The sequence below is a fragment of the Dermacentor silvarum genome, chromosome 10, assembly GCF_013339745.2.
Source record: "Dermacentor silvarum isolate Dsil-2018 chromosome 10, BIME_Dsil_1.4, whole genome shotgun sequence".
Lineage (NCBI taxonomy): Eukaryota > Metazoa > Arthropoda > Arachnida > Ixodida > Ixodidae > Dermacentor > Dermacentor silvarum.
The window spans coordinates 53,880,065-53,903,265 of record NC_051163.1 but is presented as its reverse complement, the minus strand read 5'-3'; the positions used below and the strand labels follow the sequence as shown (position 1 = coordinate 53,903,265).

General features: G+C 49.4%; 1 protein-coding gene across 3 annotated transcripts in view; it reads left to right on the top strand.

The window, feature by feature from the left end:
* Positions 1-6,030: 6,030 nt before the first annotated feature.
* Positions 6,031-23,201, top strand: part of LOC119431325 (uncharacterized) — a 179,698-nt gene continuing 162,527 nt past the window's right edge. For 2 of the 3 annotated variants that reach the window (XM_049657475.1, XM_049657472.1), the window contains exon 1: positions 6,031-7,378. In XM_049657475.1, coding sequence (XP_049513432.1) covers positions 7,286-7,378 — 93 coding nt within the window. In that variant the 5' untranslated portion in view covers positions 6,031-7,285. The remainder of the gene's footprint in view (positions 7,379-23,201) is intronic. The other variant, XM_049657473.1, reaches the window with a different exon arrangement.

The window sequence follows — 23,201 nt, the reverse complement described above, 5'->3', positions numbered from 1 at the left end:
CAGCCCGGTGCGCGCAGCGTTTCTACCAATCACAGAGCGGCGCGCGCCGCTCGGCTCCTTGCAGCACCACGAGATGGCGCTCGCCGCCGCGCCTCCGCGGCAGCGGCGGCCGCGCAAAACAAGAAAACAACAACACAGAGCTTGCCTTCGTGCATAGCGTTCGCCGCAAGTGTTTCCCCGTAAAGATTACGGTTGCATAAGCTGCTGTTGTGGTAAAGCGTGAGAAGCAGTCGGGGACCTTCGAATGCAGTCGCGTTCTACTCTTAAAGGCGAAGCTTAAGCATCTCCCAAGTTGCTTTTTGTTCTTTTTTCTGGGGTTTTACGTGCCAAAACCAGTTCTGATTATGAGGCATGTCGTAGTGGAGGGCTCCGGATTAATTTGGATCACCTGAGGGTTCTTTAACGTGCACTAAAACGCAAGCACACGGGCGTTTTTGCATTTCGATGGAGGCGAAATGCGGCCGCCGCGGCCGGGATTCGATCCCGCGATCTCATGCTCAGCGGTGCAACGCCTTAGCTGACTGAGCCACCACGGCGGGTTCGCAAGTTTCTTTACAAACAACAACTCGGGCTGTTCGGTACGTGCCTCTGGGTATGTTCCGCTGGGTATACGTTTCACTGTGCCCAATTAGACAATTTCGCCTATACTGGGGTGTCTGTCAATTCTTGGACAATCCCGCAGAATGGGTGCCACTGTGACGCGAGAGGTGTAGAAGCCTTAAACCATTCAAGCCACGTAGCGCGTAGTATCAAGCTCAGCGCGCGCCTTAGTGCTCGAACAGAACCGGTGTTTTGCTTGGGTTTTCCGGCGCACAGACCGCGCGCGGCCCGTGAGAGGTAAGCACTCGTCGACGACGTGGCGATGGGGGGCGCACTGAGCGAGCGGCTGCCATCTATTTGCGTCCCCCGACCCCAGCGTGGAACACCAGGCTCGCGTCTCGCTGCTGGGGCCTTCACTGAGTGCGCGCCGCGATTGCCGCCGTGTAACGGACGTGTCACACGGCTGCCTCTTGCGCGTTCATCCGGCGCCGCTGCAAACGAAACAATGAACTAAATAATAAAAAACTTGAAAGAAAGCGAGAAACAAACAACAAACGTTTACCCCCGTATTCAGAAATGCATCTTAACTCGAAGCCCATGATTGACTTGATCTAAATGACTCCTGGCGTCATTTAATTAAGGCGTCATTTAAATCAAGTAAAGCATCAGGTTCAAGTTTAGATGCATTTCTGAATACAGGGGTTATAGCATATCTGTGACTAGCAGTATACTATACTCGCTGTACTACTACAATTGACTCCCGTGGATACGACCTCGGTTAACTCGACGTTTTGCTTAATTCGAACGCACTGAAACGTCCCGGCGAGGAACCATACATTTGTATGGAATGAAAACTCGCTTATTTCGGACGCAAAAGCATGCCACTTCGGTTAATTCTACCCTCACTGACTTCCAACCGGCGCCAACTCGAGCGTGTAGCCGCTACAACAAATTCAGCGGACGAGGCTACGTTTTTCGTCTCTTTTGAGGATTTTCGTTTGCAGCGTCGACAGTGTTTCTGGTGCATTCGTCGACGACGACATCGTCAGCAACGTAGTTGTACAGCGCTGGGACAGCGTTTAAGCACGCCGTTGCTCTTCGCCGCACGCCGGTTCACTCGCGGTTCAAGTGGAAGAAGCAAAAAAGACATTACCGACTGCTTGAAACAACAACAAAAAATTTTTTTTTTGCACTTTGCCGCAATTTCAGAATTCGACCTTTCGGATAATTCGACCTAAGTAATGAAGTCCCGCGAGGGTCGAATTAACGTGGTTATGCTACAGGAATACGTCGAGATCAGCGGCAGCTGTTAACAGCCGACCTCGATGACACTTGCAAATATTTTAAGCGGAATTCTACACGGTTTCTACGTGTAGAAAAAAATAGCTATAAACTGTGGACAATAATACGTTCATGAGTTAATATATAAATAAGATGTGTTTGCACAGACTTAGCGCGTGAATTTTAAAAAGTTCGATAATGATAAATATTTTGGTGTAAAAGAAGACCGCTCCAGACTTTTAGAAGCGCTCACCGCCAATTTCTGCGACACCGGCCAGTTTTGCAGAGTTTAATTGCAACGTTGATAATTAATTGTCACCTTTAAGACATTAGCACTCACTCTATACAGGTTTCACCAATATGCGTACGAGGTTCTAGTTTTGTGTCGTCTACGGTTGATACTGATTGGGTATTTTCTTTTCTTTTTTTTCGTCAATTACTTCTTTTCCTTGCCCGCACACTTATGTGTACATTGCACCGATTGTCTGATCGCGTCCACTACATTGCCGCTCATCGATTCAAGCGCGCCGACGCTAATGCGCGATGCGAGAGAGAGAGAGAGAGAGAGAGAGAGAGAGAGAGAAAGAGAGAGAGTGTGTGTGTGTGTTGTTTGCTCATTGTCGCATGTCATTTCTGCACATTCACTGGACAATGATCTACCATCTTTATCACTGCGCAGAAAGCCGTTTCCCTTATGCGTATTTCATAAAGTATTTCATCGTCATATCCTTAGCAGTGAGCTCATTCTAGCACCTATACTTATCTGTCATCTCGAGTTGGTCATCGTCATAAAGTAAGAGGCACTTTTTGTCACACAAACAGGTTTTTATATTCATTTATTCCCCATACAACGAACGACTAGAACCACCTTCCTGATGCTATCGTGTCAATCGAAGACAGCGCAATTTTCCGCCGAACCTTGTTTGCTTTTTGTTTTGTTTTTTTCAGCTGTGACCATGCACGTGGCCACATGCGCTGTATTTGCGCAAGCGCTGTCGCGCCGTATTACCTTTTGTCCATTTCAGATGTCGCTAGGTTTATATAATTTGAATGTCATAGTATTCTAGTTATTTGATTTCTTAATGATTACGTCCACTGCACATGTCGCTTGCATTATATGAATTTGTAGTAATCGTTGTTATTGTTTTTCGCATGTACCCTTCGGCCCTCTATAACGCCTTGGCCCTTGAGGGTATGTGAAATAAAAATAAATAAATAAATAAATAAATAAATAAATAAATAAATAAATAAATAAATAAATAAATAAATAAATAAATAAATAAATAAATAAAATAAGATGTCGTGAAAAAAGGTTGCTATATTTCGGAACATCATCAAATAAATCCGACAGTTTAGTTGGTGCCCGTAAGCCCCCCCTCTTTCCCCCTCCCGGGTCCAATTGTGGAATTGAAGGAGCTTTTAAAACGGAGGAGCAGGAGGAGGGACGAGAGAGCTAGCAGCCTCAGACCGTGTGCTAACATTTCGCCAAGGCTTCCATTTCCACGAGGGGATCGCATATGGCATTCGCTGTAATGGGACCTAATGAAATCCAGTCCCGTTGTGGAGGCGTTGGCACTGAAACGATGCTTGCCTCTCCCTCAGTCTCGTGTAGTTCACATAACTCGAGTCTCCATCTTCCAAGCGACCCTTTGACCTGCTAAGGACCCCTCGCAAGAATTGTGTCGAGCACCGCGAGCCAGCTATGCCAGAGTGGAGCACTAGCGCGCGCACGTCTGCAGAATTCTAGGGTCGCCGAATTCCTGCACGGACGACCCGGTCGCAAGCACAGAAGTAGTACCGCAAGGGGCTTGGATTTGGGGCGAGAACGGTGAAGGAGTTGACGTGCTTCACTCGTAGAAGCTGTTCTCAGGGTTTCCAGCTTTAACATCGGTCGTGCACGATAGTCAACGCGGCTTGGAATGGGACGTGGGCGTTTTGTTGTTTCCTGCAGGTACGTGGCACGATGCCACTATACTCTCGTTCATCTTCTTTCAGTCGAAGTGCCACGCGAATGGGTCACTCGTTAGCGCCAACGAAGACTTTGTGTTCCAAATTGAGCTATTCGCGAATGGCCCAAAGTGCGTGTTTTCTTAGCAGCTGTCTCAGCCTTAAGCTTGCTTTTGTTTGAAAGTTGTTTACAGCGTTTAGGATAAATTACACAACGACTTAGCCGTACGTTAGACAACGCAGCTGTTCGTTCGGTCGTTCGTAAAAGAGTGAGTGAGTGAGTGAGTGAGTGAGTGAGTGAGTGAGTGAGTGAGTGAGTGAGTGAGTGAGTGAGTGAGTGAGTGAGTGAGTGAGTGAGTGAGTGAGTGAGTGAGTGAGTGAGTGAGTGAGTGAGTATATGCAGGACAGTGTGAATATAGTCGGCACATAGTCACACACCGGATCAGGATTTGGTTTTATTATTTATTTATGGATTATATATTTCACGTGTGCATATATATATATATATATATATATATATATATATATATGTGTGTGTTACTCGCGAGAAATTTAAAGAAAACAGTTGCAAGTCAGCGCTTGTCTTCGTAATTTTCTGTTCTTGTCCCGGTGTGGGCTGTAATTCATAATAATAACATGGAACGACAACTATAGTCCGGTGTCAAACCTAGTTGCGAATATAGCGCCGGCATGTATTATGCGAGTATGTCTGTGGCACGCCGCCAAGTCATACCAGTGACAGGTAGAGCCAGTGTACGTGCTATAGTGGGCGACATCGGCCGTACATGGGCTCGATGTGGCCCCACATTGATCCTGCGCATGGTTCCAGCTTCTAGTGCCAACTTGGGATAAGTTTTCGTGTTTTCTAGAAACTGTACCAGTAGGCGTAATGGCGTCTCTCCTCATGAGCTTGGGTCTCTGCATTAAGCATTGGTCACAGACACAGAGAAAAAGTCGCTGACGCATCAGGTGACGAATGTCCTGGTCCATAGGATATGTCTTCAGATATTCATAAATGTCTGAATAAAGTGTTTTTGTCACGCTAACCTTCCTGCTATTTGCTGTTGCTCACGTATTTTCCAGATATACTTTAACTGTCCTTCATTGCCGTAGCACCCGTGACTCCGTCGTCGTGCGCCTTCAGCTCAATCTCTTTCTTCTTCTTTTTTTATTGTTGCAGAGTCGTGGAACCGGAAGCCATGAGTGGGTGCGCGGCCGGAGACAGTCCTGAGGAAGGTGACTTCCTCCTCTTCCTCGGGCGCCGGCCCGTCCTTCCTACGGTCCAACAACGTCAGGATTCTTCTTGCGCTGCACCGACCTTCTAGCCCTACGTCACCAAAACACGTCACTTCCGCCCGCTGTGTCCCGACGGTTCTTCGTTTCCCGGACCCAAGCGTTGTCGTGGAATCGCTTCTGTCGTCTGGTCGCCTTTGTGGTTCGTTGCCAAACTCGGTTGCGACCCCCCCCCCCCCCCCCCCATCCCTTCGTCGGGTCGCAATTTTGACCGTACTGTGTGTGCGACGTCGTCGCTGCGGCGTGCACGTGACCCAGAACGTCCTGACAGCGTCATTGTCACGTGACCAACCAAGCCCATTCATTGCCTGTCGTCTGTAGCTCGTGCTCGTTGGTGTTCATCATCGAGTTGTCGCAGTCCGCAAACCCGTAGTCTGCGACTTTAATTCGGCTTCGCCGGATTCTCGCTGAAGTCGCCGCTCAACTTTACGTACCGATTGTATCGCACGTACTTTTGCTGTTCTGTCCATCTACGTCACGTGTCTTAGCTGTCACGTTGTGCGAAAAGCGTGATCATCGTGTTCACCTACGACCAGCTCTTTGTACGCTCTTTCATCGCCTCAAGGCTGTTACGACGCTCACTGGCAATACTGGAAACGTTTTTCGAATCAAATAACGTTGTCTTGCAGCTGTACCGTGAAGGTGTAAGGTGTCACTTTAGAGCGAAAGCGGACTTTCTAGGCTTAAAGATCGTCTCGTCTGTCGGTAGTCGTTAAGCACCACCTTCGAGTTTCTCCTAAACCTTGTAGCGTCTTCGGGGTTTTAATACGTAATCGGGCACTGTCCTATCACTTGGTCGTCTTGTCAATAACACATCTTAGAACTGTTGTCTCCTAACATTGACGTCAGTTTGTATGCTAGTCCGCTGTGAGAAAGACGGATAACATATTTGAGTGGGTGCGTCGGGAGTAAGTCAATTGACAGTGTTTGCGGACTGAATCGAAGTGCAGTTCTCCCCAAACATCCTTTTCTTTCACTTATTTATATGTTTAGAATAACCCGTTTGTCGTGTGTTTAGACACCTGCAACAACACCTCCATCCTCTTAGATTGGAACAATCGCCGTGGGTTAAGCGTCTGTGTCATTGTCTGTGACCTTGTAGCTGACCTTGACTGGGGCAGTATCTGTGAACTTGTGGCCAAGCGCTGTCGAACGAATCCTTAAGGCTCAACTTACACACAGCGCACCTTGAACAGAAACCCGGGGCACAGTTCGGACGATTCACCTGTGACTGGCAAACACGAAATACTGTCCTCCGTGTCGTCTGCTAAGAGTTTCGCGGGCGTCGTCTGCTAAAAGTTATCCGTGAAACATCCAGTGTGTCGGAACTCATCTGAGGACACTTCAAAGTGAGCGCGCTACCAGAAGTGCGCAGATTCCAAGGTTGTGAACAAAAATGAGAGACCGCTGGTGAGGTAAACGCCTCCCAGTGGTCTTCGAGAACTACTCTCATCGCTACGTACTTCATCGTACCTGTCTATAGTTTTTCTCGCGTCAAGATTCCGCTCACTTAGGTGAATTCAGCGTAAGAAAACGGAAACTCAGGTTCATCATTTCAAGTGCGCTCTTACACCACTTGGCTTCGACAGCAAGCCGTGATAATCATCGAAACAATTTTTTTTTTACCGAAAAACCTCGGGGACGTCGTGTTGTTGTTGACACAAATGAAAATCCGTATCCCTAGAAACACGCTCCTGTCTGCAATAGCGCGAATTGAGATTGGCACTTTAGTCGACCATTAGATCTTTTGGGCCAAGCCTCTAGTACGTCACAGCTAAGAGAAGCTCTAGATAAAGCAAGCAACTTCAGTTAGGTCTCAACGCGTAAGTCTGAACGTCGGTTTTCTTTAAAAGTAGTCTCTTTGGAAAAATCGACCCGTCGAGTCCTCCAAGTACACACGTCGACTTCGCAGAACGTTACGACTGCAGGCCAGAAGTAAGCGCTTTAGACGGAGAAGAAACGAACTGTTTATCACGCTCAAGCCTCCTCGAATTGTCGCGTCGAATCGACCCGAAGGAGTCGTCCTGCGAAGTGATCAAGCGTCGATGCGCCGGACTCTTTCTTACTGTGCACTGTGACCCTTCTGTCGATCGCCTCATTTCCCCTCCCTCTCCACGAAGTGACGTGTGCCACGGATCCGTGTCGCCTTGCGAACTACACCAGAGTGTCGTGTCGAGTCAGTGACGTCGCATTCGCTTGCTAGCGCATCGTCGCCGCCGGCGGCATGATTCCCTACTCGACATGCATGCGATTCGCGTCCCGGGACCGTCGCCGACGAAACGCTACGCAGTGGACCGTCTGCAGGAGCCAGATCGGGGTAAGTCCAGCTTTCAGTCTTTCTACGACTAGTTCAACAACATAAATAGAGTGTTGTTGATCTTTGTATACCACACACTGTGCATCTCAGGGGATTGGAGCTCTCAGAGCGGATGACGCGTGTCACAGCTGTCCCCGATTCGTCGTCGGCGCGAAGTCGATCGACGGGGTAGACAAGCTGGTTGGTCGTTCCGTACGCAAGCGAACACAGTGAAGAGAGTCAGAGTCGGGAGTAAACAAAAAAAACAAGATATTTATCGGCTAATAAATACACACAGATTAATAAATACAATAATAAAAAAAGACACAAGACAGACTGACACACCTGAGCTTAATATACACAATGATAAGGACAAATAAATACGAGCGATTAACAGTACATCTAAAAATGAAACAGTGCGAAGATCAAATACACAAGAATACACTTAACAGCATTTCACTAAACAAAGTTCAAAAGAAACAAATGGAAACAAACGATGTCATACGCGTGGCCGGACAGCAGCAGCAAGTCCATAAACCATGAAGTCGACGCACAAAGCTTTCCCGAAGAATGCTGGTGGCCGATCTTGTCGAGGTGGATGCGAATTGCTGGGCTGGGTTTCCCGGGAGTCTAGATCTGACGACTTCTCTCAAGCAGGTTGAGCTAACTTGAGGTGAACTACCGTGAGCTTCGTTGCAGACGCTGGTTTGACGTCTCGTACGTCAACAAGTTCCTCGGAGTTCCGACGTGGCCAGGCGGCCCAGGCGATACTGGACGGCACTAGCCCCCCAACGGCTTCTCAGCAGCGCATAGGTTCAGCTTCTAGACTAATCAGCAGGGCCCAAAACATGCGCCTAAATAGCCTCTCCTTTCCCTAGTTCCCTAGGTAGGGAAACTGCCGCTACGTAGCATTCTCCGAATTCAGCTCTCTTAGCTCCCAACAATCTTGGCCGCACTCCCACTATGGACGAAGAACCGCAGATCAGCCTCTCTCCCACTGTCAAGGGCCAAGGTTGATCCCAGCACTACCACGTGGCCGTACGCGCACACTTCGGGGCCCGTAATTCGGCGTGTCGATGTCGAATGCATTGTACGCTGCACAGTCAGGAGCCCACGTGTTTGCCGCTCGTAATTCGGCGTGTCGTTAATCAGCGTCCAAACCATTCGAAAATATGCCGCTCCGTGACAACGCGGTAGGCGTCTGTTTATTCTTTCCTTTTTGAAGCAGCATAGGCAGTCTCTGTGTACTAACGCGCGGCAGTAGTTTATGTTTGTGGCCATAATATCATAAGATGCTTGTGGCCATAATTTCTAATTTCCACCACGAGTCTATCCTATCAATAAAGCTGTGAATCTGTGCCAGCGTTTGTAGTGTTTGCATGCATTAGTCGCCAAGAAGTGCAAGCTCACTCGCGTTTCCTGTAGACATCCTGTGGTTGTCTCAGAAGAAGTATAGAAGTCCACATCGATTGCGATAACAAATTATTAGACCGCTATACGAACTGAGGATAGTAGTTTCCTGTGCTGTATAAACTTCTATCCATTCGCTTATGATCTGAATTAACCCCCCCCCCCCCCCTCCCTTCCCCCGCACTTCCCTTGCTGCCTTGCGCGCGATGGAAAAATGGCGCGCATCCGCCATGCCTTGCTTCCTTGAACGTGCGAGATCAAGCCACCCTCCTTCTCGGCTCACGCTTTCACTCGCACCTCACAGCATACGAAGCGAGGCCGCAATCTTATCCCACTAAGACTTATACGGAACATCACGGCGACGGCGGATATTCTCCTGGAGTGTCTATATATAATTGCTATAGAAACAAAAAAAAACTTTGTGAGGATTATGTCAAGTTCCTCAAGCATTACACAACGCACAAAGCAACCACTTTGTAATGTTTGTCCGCTCATTCCGCGCTCTTGGAGCAAGGTGGTACCTCGGCCTAGGCCGCACCAAGGAGCTAGGTATAAAATATTGTTTTTATTGCGATAGCAATTATATGGACACTCAAAAGCAGATTTCTGCCGTCGGCGTCGCCGTCGCCGTAGCCGTCGCCGTCGCCGTGAGGTTCCGTATGACGTCATTTGGAGAAGAAATCGTCGCCGCGCGCCGAACGCTGTATGTGCGAGTGAAAGGGCGCGAGGGGCGCGTCTTTCACGGGGAGTGAACGCACGGCGGAGAACAAACGCGCGTTCCGCGCCGTGCTCGCTTAAGGGCTGCAGAAGTAGGCGTCTCTTTTCTCCTTTACAATCACCATATATGTAGAGCAAACGCGCCTTCTTCCGACGCGCGAGAAGCCGTGGGGGAGGGGGAGGGAAGGCAGGCGACGTTTAGCTGCGGAACCAAGTGCCTATTATTGCGATAGCAATTATATGGACACTCAAAAGCAGATTTCTGCCGTCGGCGTCGCCGTCGCCGTTGCCGTCGCCGTCGCCGTCGCCGTCGCCGTGAGGTTCCGTATGACGTCAATGCAGATGAAATCGTCGCCGCGCGGGTAGGTAAGTGGTTCTTGAGGGAAAGGGAAAGGTTGGCGCTATCTTCTGCAGCCCTTGAGGGAGCACGGCTCAGCGCCATCGCCGCGCGCCGCCGAACGCTGTATGTGCGAGTGAAAGAGCGCGAGGGACGCGCGCTATCACGGGGAGTGAACGCACGGCGGAGAACAAACGCGCGTTCTGCGCTGTGCTCCCTTAAGGGCTGCAGAAGTAGGCGTCTCTTTCCTCCTCTACAATCACCATATATGTAGAGCAAACGCACATTCTTCCGACGCGCGAGAAGCCGTGGGGGAGGGCGGGGGAGGGGCAGGGAAGGGAGGCGACGTTTAGCTGCGGCACCAAGTGCCTATTTATATCAGAGGCTCCGGTAACAGTCACCAACGCCGCACGCATTTTGAGCGAACGCGGGCAAAACGCCGGCGGCGTCGACAACAGTTCTGCGTGTTGCCGGTGCTGCTGCATGTCCAAGTTTATACAGCTGATAAAGCTGCTATCATTACTCCGTATAGCTCTCTTCAAATTTGCTATCGCAATTGATGCTTCGCCTTTCAGGTGAAACTGCGACAACTTTTTTTGTTAAACCTCCTTGGGCCGCGCGCAGCCTGTACCGAGCGTCACCAGTAATACGGCGCGGATTTCACAAAGTTCTCGATCGCGAAGGTCGTTTGCCATTGGCTAGTCACCTTCGAGAATAATCATGTCCAACGTCGCGATTGTCGGGCGCCTGCTGATACAGTTCCGCAGTAAGATCGTTCTCGTGGGATACGGACCCTGAAGATAAATAGACTCGCGAGAGGCTCGTTTGTTCAGGGCTCTCTCATTTTCTGCGACCAGGTCGAGGGCGCGTTTACCCAGAGCGCGAGAAACGAGTTGATTGTTCTCTCGACGCTGATCCTCTCGAAGACGAGCGGTCGGCGTACTCTTGTTTACGTAACGGCGCATGTATAGACCACCTTTCTTTTCGTTTCCCACATCACCCGCTCTCCTCCCACGCCGCTTTCTTTTCTTTTTCCTTCATTTAGCAGATTTTTGGTTTCTCCTGCATAGAACGCATGCACGCGCACGCACGCACGCACGCACGCACGCACGCATGCACACGCACGCACACACACACACGCACACAAACAACAACAACAACAACAACAACAAAAACAAACGCGTGTTCAGTGGCGTTTTTCGTGTTGTCGAATGAAGGCGACGGTGTGTCGGCTGTTGCATCGTGGTTAGCGAAATTCTCGTTTCGTGCTTCAAAGCAAGCATATACATTTCCTGCTGCCTTGCTCACACCTCTTCATCCAGCTCGTTTTCCTCTTCCTCTCTTTCTTCTCCTGTGTTTACCCACTGTCTGCTCTCACGCTCGTTTGCTGGCTACTAATATCATTTTTTTTCTTTCTCCAGCGCACTTTCTTGCTGTATTCTGTGAGGCGCGATACTTAATTGCCACTGGAGCGTTGTAAACAAAATGTTAGTTGTTTTCGCCGCCAAAAAAAGCCACTTTCTTGTTGTTGCCGTTGTTGGCGCAGCTCCGCTCTATACAGCCATGTTTACCTCCGTGTTTACGATGGTGCCGGTAACGGCGGCTCCTTAAACTTCTGAAGCAGCCGCTCCCGGTTTATTTTGAAAAGTTTCTGCGTCTACGCGTTTGTCCCGCGAATACGGTGCAGCAACGTTTAAGTTAGAGCTTTCTTTCGGCTAAGCGCAGAACCAGATTTGCGTGACTTTGCGCGCTAAAGATATAATAAATTCCTGATTTTGGTGACGCGCCGGTGCCTGTCGTAATTGGACACTTGAGACGGGCCATGCAAATCCGCGTCGTGATTGGCCAACGCCTTCGGAGTCGTGTCCTCGCTCGGTTGCCGTGATTGGGCAGCGCCGCGGCGTTCGCTCGTAACAGCGGTTGACCGTGTTTCGCCTGTGCCAGCCCTCTGACCAATCACGATACGACACTCAAGACATGTGCCTGTCGCGATCAGTTCTGTCATTCGTGGAGATACGCCACTGTCGACACCTTTTCGCCTCTGCCATCTTTTAAAGAACACCATATAAATAAACAAACACTCTGAGGTAAACGGAAACAATCCTTCGGTGGAAGGTGAGCTTCACATTGCGCAAAATTTATGGCACTGGACAACAACAATGTTGAATTCGAAACTGCGCGCTAGCTACAAATTGCGGCTCACTTATGTGTTTGAAGTCTCGAAAATTTGTCTCGTAAGATTTTCTGGCGAGCCGGCAGCGTACTTCATGTCGATCGGCCGTTCGCTGTTTTTACGAACCACCCTAGCCTGTAGGAAACGCCGATTTACAGTACAGGTCGAGGTATACAAATATACAAAATAAAGTGTATATAATGTAACGATGGTCTAATCGGTATAAAAGAAAAAAGGAACTGCAAGAAGTGGTCACGTTTTGTAATACTAGTAATCTCGATTTTGCTCGTAAAGAGCTATAAATATTGCGGGATACGAGAGAGTCGTAAGCTGCTTAAGTCGGCTACTACATGTGTGTGCCGCCTTCTCGTCTTGTCCCTGGTCCGCATTGTGGGGCTAAACGTTCAGCACGGTCTAGAAGCATGCAACACACCGAGAAGCCAAAACAAAAATATAGTAGTCTGTGGAATTTCGCCTCCCCCCATTAGGCGAAGCAGACTCTATACTTTCACCTCGCCGCGCCGGTATGAGCCGAGAGCCAGGCGATAACAGCGCCTTTCGTCAATAAACCATCGCCTTCTTTTCAGCGCCCGTGACTTTCTTTCTTTCTTTCTTTCTTTCTTTCTTCTTTCTTTCTTTCTTTCTTTCTTTCTTTATAATTGTGAACGGGGACGTGGGGTGCCAGGAGTGGGAAGTTGCCTCTCGTGAAAAGCAATGCGGCTAAAAAAAAAAAAAAAAGTCGAAATAGAAACGCGGCAACCCAGGGGGTGTTGGTTATTTTCGAGAGCTGCCAAGGTGAAGCGTTCTCGGTGGTGGCCCACACTCGAGCCTGCGCGGAAGCTCGTGCTGTCCAACTCAAAGCCCCCTTACTTGTCTTCTTTCGTGGATGCCCGAACCGCGCGCCTCGGACATCTAACTCACTTGCACACCCCCCTTCTCCTCATCACCTATCCACCCTCGTCTTCGACAGGAGCTTGGCCGGTGGGGTCTTGTTTGCGGCGCGTCTTATATAATATTGGCGCATTTCGCTCTTCACTTTGGTTTGCAGTCTTGCCAGAATTCGCTCGGCTTTGAGCGTTGTCGGGCCGCAGAGCCTCCGGTGTTTGCGGCCGAGATGTGTTTATGGCGCTGCTTATCTCTGGAAAAACGCGGCTGCCTATAGGGCTCGGTGATTGGTATTTCTGTTTGCTAGTGAGAGCGGGCTTGTTCTTGGCGTTCGTAGCTGCTTCGTAACGTCATGTCTGAAGCATCTTGTGTCTTATGTGCCTCCGAGATGTCTAACCACGCAAAGCTTTACTTGCGAAAGCAAGCTATAGTTAGTATTTGCTAAGTTCGCGTTAGATTTTATGAAGCAGCTTGTGTGTCATGTGTTTATAATCGCTCGAAAAAAAAAATCAACCGGGAAAAGATGTGAACGTGCTCAGCTGTATCAGTAGCCGTGTTTGTCAGACCGCTACTGCACTAGCCCAGACAACTACATACATACACACGCACATACACATACATAAATACATACATACATACATACATACATACATGCATGCATGCATGCATACATACATGCATGCATGCATACATACGTACATACATACATGCGTACATACATACTACATACATGCGTACATACATATATACATACATACATACATACATAGCATACAGCATGCGTACATACATACATACATACATACATACATACATACATACATGCGTACATACATACATACGTACATACATACATACATACATACATACATACATACATACATACATACATACATACATACATACTACATACATACTACATACATATATACATACATACAACGGCGAGAAGGCGAGAAGTGCATCCTAAATATTCTCCCATCCCATTCGGGAACAACCGGCGCACGGTTTAGCTCACACCCGTTCAATAAAACATCAGTATATGCTGAGCAGCAATCCTCAGTCGCGACGTCAGGGAGTGCGGTGCGCCTGATGTCGCTAAAAAGGGGCGCCACTTACGCTACAGTGAATTAGTTATAACGCTATAGTGTACTATAGCATTCTACTACACTATACTAACGCGGCCTTTGTTTTGCCTTCGTAGGCCCGCACCGTGGCGCTCTCACGCTTCGCGATGCTTGCTTTCGGCCGAATTCCGCTTCTCCTTTTGTCTCTGGATTCGCGAGGGGCTTTTCTCAGCTCGGGCCTGGCGGCAGCCAGCAAACGCACGCAGCACACTCGCGGGTCGCCTTTGCTCGTTATACTCCGCCTCGCGATATCCGCGCAGTGGGGCGAAAACTACGGCTCGCGTGAACCATTCGGCGGCGGAGTCTGGCTGCAGTGTTCCCGTAGAATGGAGGAGGCAGGGTCGCGCCATTATGCGCTACTAAACCTGCCCTGAAGCTTTCGTTTCGTCGACGTGCTCGCGGACGTCGACCAAAAAGCGCGCAATGGAGGATCCCTTCTGGTTATCTTTTCTGGTACGCTAACGCGACTCGCAGCTTTTTACTGTACTGCACGGAAGTTGCGGGAGGCGGAGTATAAGTGCTCGGGCTCCGCTGATTCGCTAATAGACGCGACGGGATTTCGCTGCCCTCGTCCGGCTGATGGGAAAAGCGCCGTCCCTCGCACTCTCTTCCCGAATCTCTCTCTCTCTCTCTCTAGATAGAGCTTTCGTTCGCGCATCGCGCCAGCGTTTGTAGTGCGCTTGTCGCTGATTTGCGCCTGATCAAAGCATTGAGCGGCTCTGGAGCGAAGAGGAGGCATCAGCGGCTTTGGCACTGTTGCAAGCTTTCGCTCGTTGCTGCCGCTGGCCGTGCTGGTTCTGGGCTGTGAAGTGCCGGCGATTTTTCGGCTGATGCGCCGCGCGAGGGCGTTTGAAGTGGCGTGCACGATGCTCGGTGCGCGGTCGGCGTTCGACAAGTGTGCTCGAGAACTGGGAAGTATAAGATAAATAGGAAAGAGGGGAAATCACTTCTAAGCGTGCGAGAAGTGACGAAGAATGCGTGCGCGCCTTAGTTATATTGCCGCGTTCGAAAGTACTGCCACCGTTGATTACCGCCCCATTTCGCTCCACTTGTTACAACAGGAAAAGCGAAACATCTGCTACTACGAATATACTACTAGTGCCACCACACGTAGTGTCTTTCGTATGCAGGTTTTCATTTTAAGGGTGAAAGGGAACCAGTCGACTAATCAATCAGCAGTCAATCAGTGAGTCGGTCAGTCAGTGTTCCAGTGACTAAATCAATGACAGAGTAATTAAATCAGTCGATCATTAGTCAGTCAGTCAGTCTGATAGATATACAGATAGATAGATTACGCGTGGCTAAATTCATTTCCACGTCGTTCACGCACCAAGAATAAAAGTAAACCCGAGCCATGTTTTGGCGTTGGCTTCGCACGGCGCAAGAAATAGACGCCACATAGACGCGTCGAAGCCGCGGCGCAGATATGTCGGAAATACGCGCCATGTAGGCATGCCCCCCTCAGAGCGGATAACGAGCGTGGAAAAGTACGGCCGCGCGCCCGTAGCGCAGGACGAATATATCTCGTGACATGCAAACGAAGCACGTGCATTTGCATTACCCCACTGTACCAGTCGACGGGAAAGCGCGCACGCGTGATATACACGTGGAGATAATTAAAGCCGGCTCGAGCCAATGGCGTCAGCTCCGCTTGCGCGTGCGACGTCGAGCCACGTTTGCGACACCGTTCGTTCCAGCGCGTCATTGAGACGAGCTGGACCTGTCGAGATGACTAAGCCGTCTTTTTTTTTTTGTGGTTTCTCATGACAGACGGGAGACTAGAGTCAAAGTGGCGCCGAATTAACGGGAAACGCATAAAGGAAAAAGAGTGCCTATTTCTGCGCATGAACACGTGCTCTAGCGCGAAGGGGAAAAAATACAAATAAAGGAAAGCCACGTGAGGGCGCCGCCTATAGGAGAATTTCGAAACGCCGGATGGGCGCTCTTTCGCTCTCACTGACAGCGCCGTCGCTTTGCGATCCGATTTTTATGTTTCGCGGTTTGCTAGGTGCATTTATTCGATGCGCCTGCGAGCCGTATTGTTGCTCGTGTCCCCGCCTTCATTATTCTTTCTGTCTTTTTTTTTCTTTGTTCCTTTTAACACGAATACGATCCTTGGCATCCTCAGGCCAGTTTTTTTTTCGGCTATCTATTCGGGCGCAGCCCTTAGGCGCCCGTCCCTGTGGCGAGCGTCGGCGCCGTACCTCGTAACAGAGCGAACGAACACAGCAAAGGATGAGAGCGAACGTGGAGCGCAGCGGGATAAAAAAAAAACGGCGATAGCGAAGAGAACGCGAGGAGGAAAGCGGAGGAGGAGGATGTGGCGAAAGCGTGAAAAGAAAAGCGTAGTTCCGCGCAAGACGGACTATGCGGCGACGATGGCCACGAGATGGCGCCAGAGTAGTGCGCGTCGTGTGTTCACAAAAGCGCTGCATGAGCGGAGGTGCGTCTGCGGCGGCTGCTGCTGTGAATCGCGCCCACGTGTCACCCACGCGCTGCCTCTCGCGATCTCCCGATTAGCGAGGCAGTCGCTCCACCACTTCGCTCCCGTTTGGAACGTGCCGCAGCGAGACAGATTGTCCGTGCCAGGCAATATATCGCGAAATGAAAATACGTATAAGCTGCGGTCAAATTTCGCATATTCGTCGATGGATTTTTAAACCAAAGTTTCGTGGGCCCATCCCGAAGATAATGGAGTCTAAAAATGTGGGCCGATCCAGAAGATGGTGCAGTCTAAAAATGTAGGCCTAACCTCGTTCATGGCTGTCTTTAATGAAAATAAATAATATTCCTCTAAAATTTAGCCATACAAATTTTCGTCTAAAAAACGCTATATTCGTGTACTTGGATAGTCATCGAGGATGAATTTTGCTTGAATTTTCTTTTTTTCTTTCTTGTCTGTGCGCGTTGCAAGTGTCATTGGCGGGCACAGTATGGAAATGTCATACTGCAGAAGGAAATATTGCAGCATCGGGACGCGGCCGAGGGATAATTTTGTAGTACTGTCATCGGTCATATAGTACCGGTGCGCTCATTGGATCTTTCCGCGAGCGTTTATTGCTCGCGATGTCCTCTCTCGCGTCCTTCACTCGTAACCTCGCGCCATTCGTACGCGTCGGTATGACGAACACAATTTTTGCACACCATTTCTTACTTCAAAAAATTTACTCCATCTCCCGCTAAAGGGAACCATGTGTGGATGCGAAGCAGCGGGGAGATGGTTAGCTTGGGCGGGAGATGGTTTCGCGGCAGCGGCTCGAGCGCTCATCGCGGCGCTGCACAGGAGAGAGAATGAGGCGCGCGCGCTCCGTCATTTTCATACCGCGGAACTACCGTGGCGCCCCCAGCGGAGTATGCAGCTGTCGCACCACCTGTCGTGCGCGCCGCTCCAGATTTATAGAGGAGAGAAAGGGGGTGGAGCGTAGGAGAGGAAAGAGAGGGGGAGGGGACGCGCATGCGCTGTGGGGGTGTGGGACGCGGGCGCCGCTCCGTACAGTAGAGGATTCCTAGAGGAGGGAAAGGGGGAGCGTAGGAGAGGAGGGAGAGAGGGCGAGGGGACGCGCATGCGCTGTGGGGGTGTGGGACGCCGCGGGAGGGACGGACAAAGCCCCCGCCATAAGCTGCTTCGCATCTAAAAAAACGAAACAATGCAATCGTTTGCGTGGTGTTGTCCTGTCATTCGTTAGTGCGATCCTTCGGTCAGAAAGCTGGGGGAATTGTTAAGGATGCGTGCTTTGAAAAAGGAAGAGTAGAAAACACTAACAGATGAGGAACGAATGGACAGTGCAAACATTTTATAGTGCTTTATCGTTTTTATCCTTTCGTTCCTGCTTTATACGTGTCTTGTGCGCTCTCCTTTTATTACGATAGCAATTACAGTGCGCTGCATGCGAATTTTCACCGTCGCCGTCATGTTCAGTGTATATTTATTTGCATGTATGCTGTTTATTTGGGCCGTATATGCGGAGTAGGTGCTGTACTATTCAATTGAAAAAAGTTTCTCAGGCCAGGTCGTATGTTCCTGACTGATTCATTCCTCCGAATTTTTGAGTAATACAGCACTCAATCAAACGTAATGAAACACTTTATTCGCAGCGCATGTCGTTCATTCTAAATCTTCTCAGACTATGAAAGAGAGAGAGATAAGAGAAATGGAAGAGAGGGAAGGCAAGGAGGTGAACCAAGCGAACGTCCGGTTTGCTACCCTACGCTGGGAAGTAAGGGAAAGGGGTAATAGAAAGAGGAAAAGAGGGAGAGAATGAGCACTGCGCGCACGCAGCAGGACGCACAGCCGGACTACAATGGCCCAATGAGGCCGGTGTTCCTAAACAACTGCAGTACCGCATGAATAGCTTTCTGCGCCACCGACAGATGGGGCCATGGTCGAGGAAATTTTGTTTCAGAAAATGTTCTGGTTAAGTCAAACCGGCTTAGTGCGCCCTGTAAGGATCTGCGCTGGACGTCCTATCTGAGGGAAGACTTTGAAACATTGCAAAACAATATCAGTGCTGCGTTTCTGAGAGTGATGTTATTTCACCGGCCGGATGTTATTATTATTATTATTATTATTATTATTATTATTATTATTATTATTATTATTATTATTATTATTATTATTATTATTATTATTATTACTTTTGCTCATGATGTGGTCTCCAGAATTTTGCCACCTGCTGTACATATACGCATCCTTCCCACCGTAGCTGGGGGATTGCTGCGCCATAGTTCCTTCCAGTAATTTTTTGTAAGAAATACTATTACTGTAGCGACTCGTTTCCTGGCCTCTCCTATTCGCCCTGCTCCTAGGAAAGAACGAAAAAAAAAAACTGAAAAAAAAAAAACAGCGTGGGCGCTCGCTCGCCCCTCGTCACCATCATTGGCGAGCCAACAGCTAGCCGGATCCTTGGTCGGTCGCGTCGCAGTCGCCGCGACGGCTCGCCGACCCAGATTTCGCGAAATGAGAGCTATGCTAATGGTCTCCGTCCTACGCACCCCCCCCCCCCCCCCCCTGAACCCCTTTTTTTCTTGCTTCTTCTTCTTCTTCTTCTTCTTTTTTTTGTTTGCTCTGTTAACCACCGCCTTGGCTGCTTTGCCGGCTGCTCCCGCGACTTCCCGTCGCCTTCTCGGCTGGTGGCCGCCTGCTGCTGTAATGGGACCCAGACGAGGGTAGATGTACAGTGGCGAGCGAACACTTCGCTACTCGCATTCTTGTTTCTTTGCTATTTTCTGGCGCTATTTCCTTAAGGGGCCGCAATCACGCCAGCTTTAACCATCTATGCGGCGAATGTTCATAACGACTGCTCTAAAGAAATAAAATCAAAGGAAAAAAGATTTTTTTTTGGGGGGGGGGGGGGGGCGGAGGGGGGCTGGTTCTGTCAGAGTCAGGCATCCCTGCAGACTGGCTCATTTGTGATCCGCTCACTGCACACTCTGTCAACAGCGTGTATAGCCACTGGCCGAATACTGAGAGGAACTCTTATTTACTGACCAACTGAGCACCTAACTAAACTACGAAAGAACCAAATAAAGGTCAGCCTGACTGATTAACTAAGGGGACGAGCTAATAGCTAATTGACGAACTGATGAACTAACCAACTAACGAACTAACTGATCAACTGACTGATTGGATGGCTTTGTGATTAAGTAACCAGCTAATAAGTAACCGACCGACTATCGAACAAATTAGCTAACTTAACTACCAACCAACGAAACAACCAACTAAACCACTGTCTGCCTAACTAATTCAACGGCGAAATAATTATTGACGAATCATTTAATGAACCAGCTAATCAACTGACTGACTGACTGATTAACCGAACTAGTAACTAAGCAGGCAACTGATAAGTGGCCAACCGGCTAACTAACAACCAAAAACCAACTAACAACCTAACGAAGTAATGGCAAGTGCGACTGAGCAGCTAACTGACCGACCAACCAGCCACCAAACAACCGGCTACCAAACTTATGAAATAACGCCTGTGAGACTGCCTGGCTCACCAATTCACCCGCAATACAATCGAACGAGTAAACCAACTCATTTACGTTCTCTGTAATTCGACTGCTCGCTGAACCTCAATTGAGCGAAGGAATGACTGACTCGCTATAGCGAACTCCCGCGTCACCGAATTTTCATCCCCGCTCTTTCGCTCGCCATCCGCTCTCGAACCAACTCACTGCTTTTCTTTTTCGCCGTTCTGACCACCCGTTCTCTCAAGCCCACCGAGGCATTAATAACAGTGCGCCAATGTTTAGTCAGCTGTCGTCGCCCGCAAACGATCGTTACATTAGAAATCGATAAGCCGCAACGATAGGGTCGGGTCTGCCGCGTTCGCCTGCGCTCTGTGTAAAGCGACGGAGTTCGCTTTTGCGAGCATGGTATAAACAGGCTATCCCACAGACACCTGTCTGCAGACTGAGAATATTGAGATGCTGGCAGAGTAAGCGAGTAAGCCAGGTTGAGGCAACGTGCGGGCATTCAGCGAAGGCCATTAAGAGGGCGTGTCGCCTCTTGCCGCGTGCAGTATTACTGTGTATGCGTATATAGGAGCCGCCTGCAAGGGCTGAACGTCTAGGCGACGGCACTGTCGCAGGTCGTGTGAACGTTACTCACTGCAGTAGCGGAGGTAGAAAAAAGATTATGTTCTGGGCTTGGCGCACCGTGGGAGACTGTTCGGGCGTCTAAGGAACGTGCATTTGTGCGGTTAAGAAACAGGATTATACGAAAAAAAAAAGTAGGCAAATCAGCCTAAAGAGTTGTTCAGCCATTCTCCATTGTAGGAAAACGACTAAAAATCGTCAAGCAGATTTGCGCAGCAGCCAATAACACAACTTAGTCATTGAAAGCATAAGAAAACTGCCGAATATCGAGTGTAATGAAAAGGTTAAACATACACAGGAAAGCTACACAAACGAGCTGACGAGATTATCCGCGCAAGTATAAAGCTTACGTGCTGTGAGAGCTAGCGCCAGGAACCGTATGAGAGGGCATCACAAGTAACATCGCGGCGGGAGTGAAGGACTAAGAGGACTCCGACCTGGCGGGGACCTGCTAACTCAATCACAAAGTACAACAACAACAACAACAACAACAACAACAACAACAACAACAACAACAACAACAACAACAACAACAACAACAACAACAACAACAACAACAACAACAACAACAACAACAACAACAACAACAACAACAGCTGGTTGAATCTTCGGGGCCGCGGCTTCCCCGCATGTCCAATGGTCAGTAAATGGAATCATATCGGAGTCAATTGTTCTCGATAAATGACTTGTTAATTTGCAGAAATATCACGATCATATTTCGTCAGGCGAGGACTGACATTTCATAGTTTTGTACTAGGGGGGGGGGGGGGGGGGGGGGTGCGGTTCAGGTTTTCTTGTTCCGCAGGAAGACGTATTAATAGAGGTCGGCCATTATACATAGTCTAGGGTTCATCCCTCACATTTGAGATCCAATCCCGGAACTCGCATCCATTGACTGCCGCCCCGACACGGGGCATTCAGTTTGGGCCAGTGTTTTTCTGCGTCGCAGCATTTCGTGACTCCTGCTGGCAGAAAAATTGGATGAGTTCTTCGCTGGTGCACAGGTTTGTTCATAATACCAAGTGCTTTGCAGTCGCATTATAAGACCGGCACTATTAAGGGCTTCCAATTATTACCAGAGTTAGTACTTGCGCTGCTTTAATTCAACTACCATAGGAACGATTGCTAGTGCATGACTTCGTCTGGCCTTCGAGCTTGGCGCGTCATACGCTTTTCTGGCGTTTCTTCAACGCTGTATCTGCCACTGTTGACCAAAATTTCGAAGCAGTCGTATGCTTCTTTCTAAACGCGGAAGGCAATGGGACACTTCCAAATTGTTATATTTGTGACGGAATGTTTTGTTGAAAACGGTCACTTTGTTGTACGTCGCAGATCGCTTTCAGACCGTAAGCAGCAGCCACCGGAGTATAACGTCCCCCCCCCCTCCCCTCTCTCTCACCTCCCAGCGGAGACTTGCGCGCGATGGAAGACGGCGCGCTTCCGCCCCGCTTTTCTCCCTCGCGCGCGTCAGATTGAGCCGCGATCGTTGGCTGACCCTCGCAAGCTTTCACTCGCACACACAGCGTACGGCGCGCGGCGACTATGGTACCATGTTTGGACTTTATACTGAACCTTACGGCGACGGCAGAAATGCGCTCGGAGTATCCATATAATTGCTATCGCAATAACAATAATAATAACAATAAAGCTTTAAAGGGCTCGTGTTCGGGAATCTAGGACCATTTCCGTGTTTTCACAACGGAGAATGTGCATACATTCGCCAGGAATTCTTGGGTGTACGCGAGCGTATACGCTTTCGATGCGGAACCTCCTTTACGACCACTTTGTGTAAAGCCTGTCTCGCGATTTGCGCTTGCCGGTCTTGCGAACGTGGACGCGTGAGGACCCCGAAATGTCTCGCCCCGTCCCTGTACGTAACGCATAGGGCGTCTATATAGCTTCGAGGCTTGAACAGCCATAACATAGCGATTCGAATACCTAAAGTTCGCGTTTTGTGGACGGCGCGGCAGCTTGGAACGGCCGGCACACGTGTTTCTCGGTAGGGGGCGTCAACGTCGCTCGGACGGCAATAAGATTGGCATGTTTCGGCTTGGGCAGCGCACAGCGGAGCAGTCAAAGCGTACCGTGAGGCCAATAACGTGTCCCGGATTTTCAGCGCAACTGCCGCATTCGTGGCTCTGACAGTGTATGTGGAACGTTTGCGCGCGCTCGAATACGGCCGTATAAAGACCGTTACGGTTGCGCTGTTTTAAAGTTTCGTACGTCGGTTGACTGCGCTGGGACCGGGGCGTCCTTAAGCTTCGGTGCCGCGTTTCGTGCTTATTCATTCGCCACGAACTTCGGTTAGGCCGGTGAGACGAAAGCGCGCCGTCTGTGCTGTGAATCGCGTTTTGCGGTCGCAAGTCGAGACACGCATCTAGTTTGAAGATTATATATAAAACTACCACAAAAATGGATTAGAGAAGAGATGTTAGCCGATAGAGTAATTCTTGACATCCTCCAGATGATTAGGGCGTAGGGTAATTGACAGTTGACAAGAACTTCAATGAATTGTCCTGAGGAAAATGATTGGGGGGAGCCGACGGCTCGCCAATCAATTTGATGGCTCCGCCCAGAAATAAACTTAAAAAAATGGTC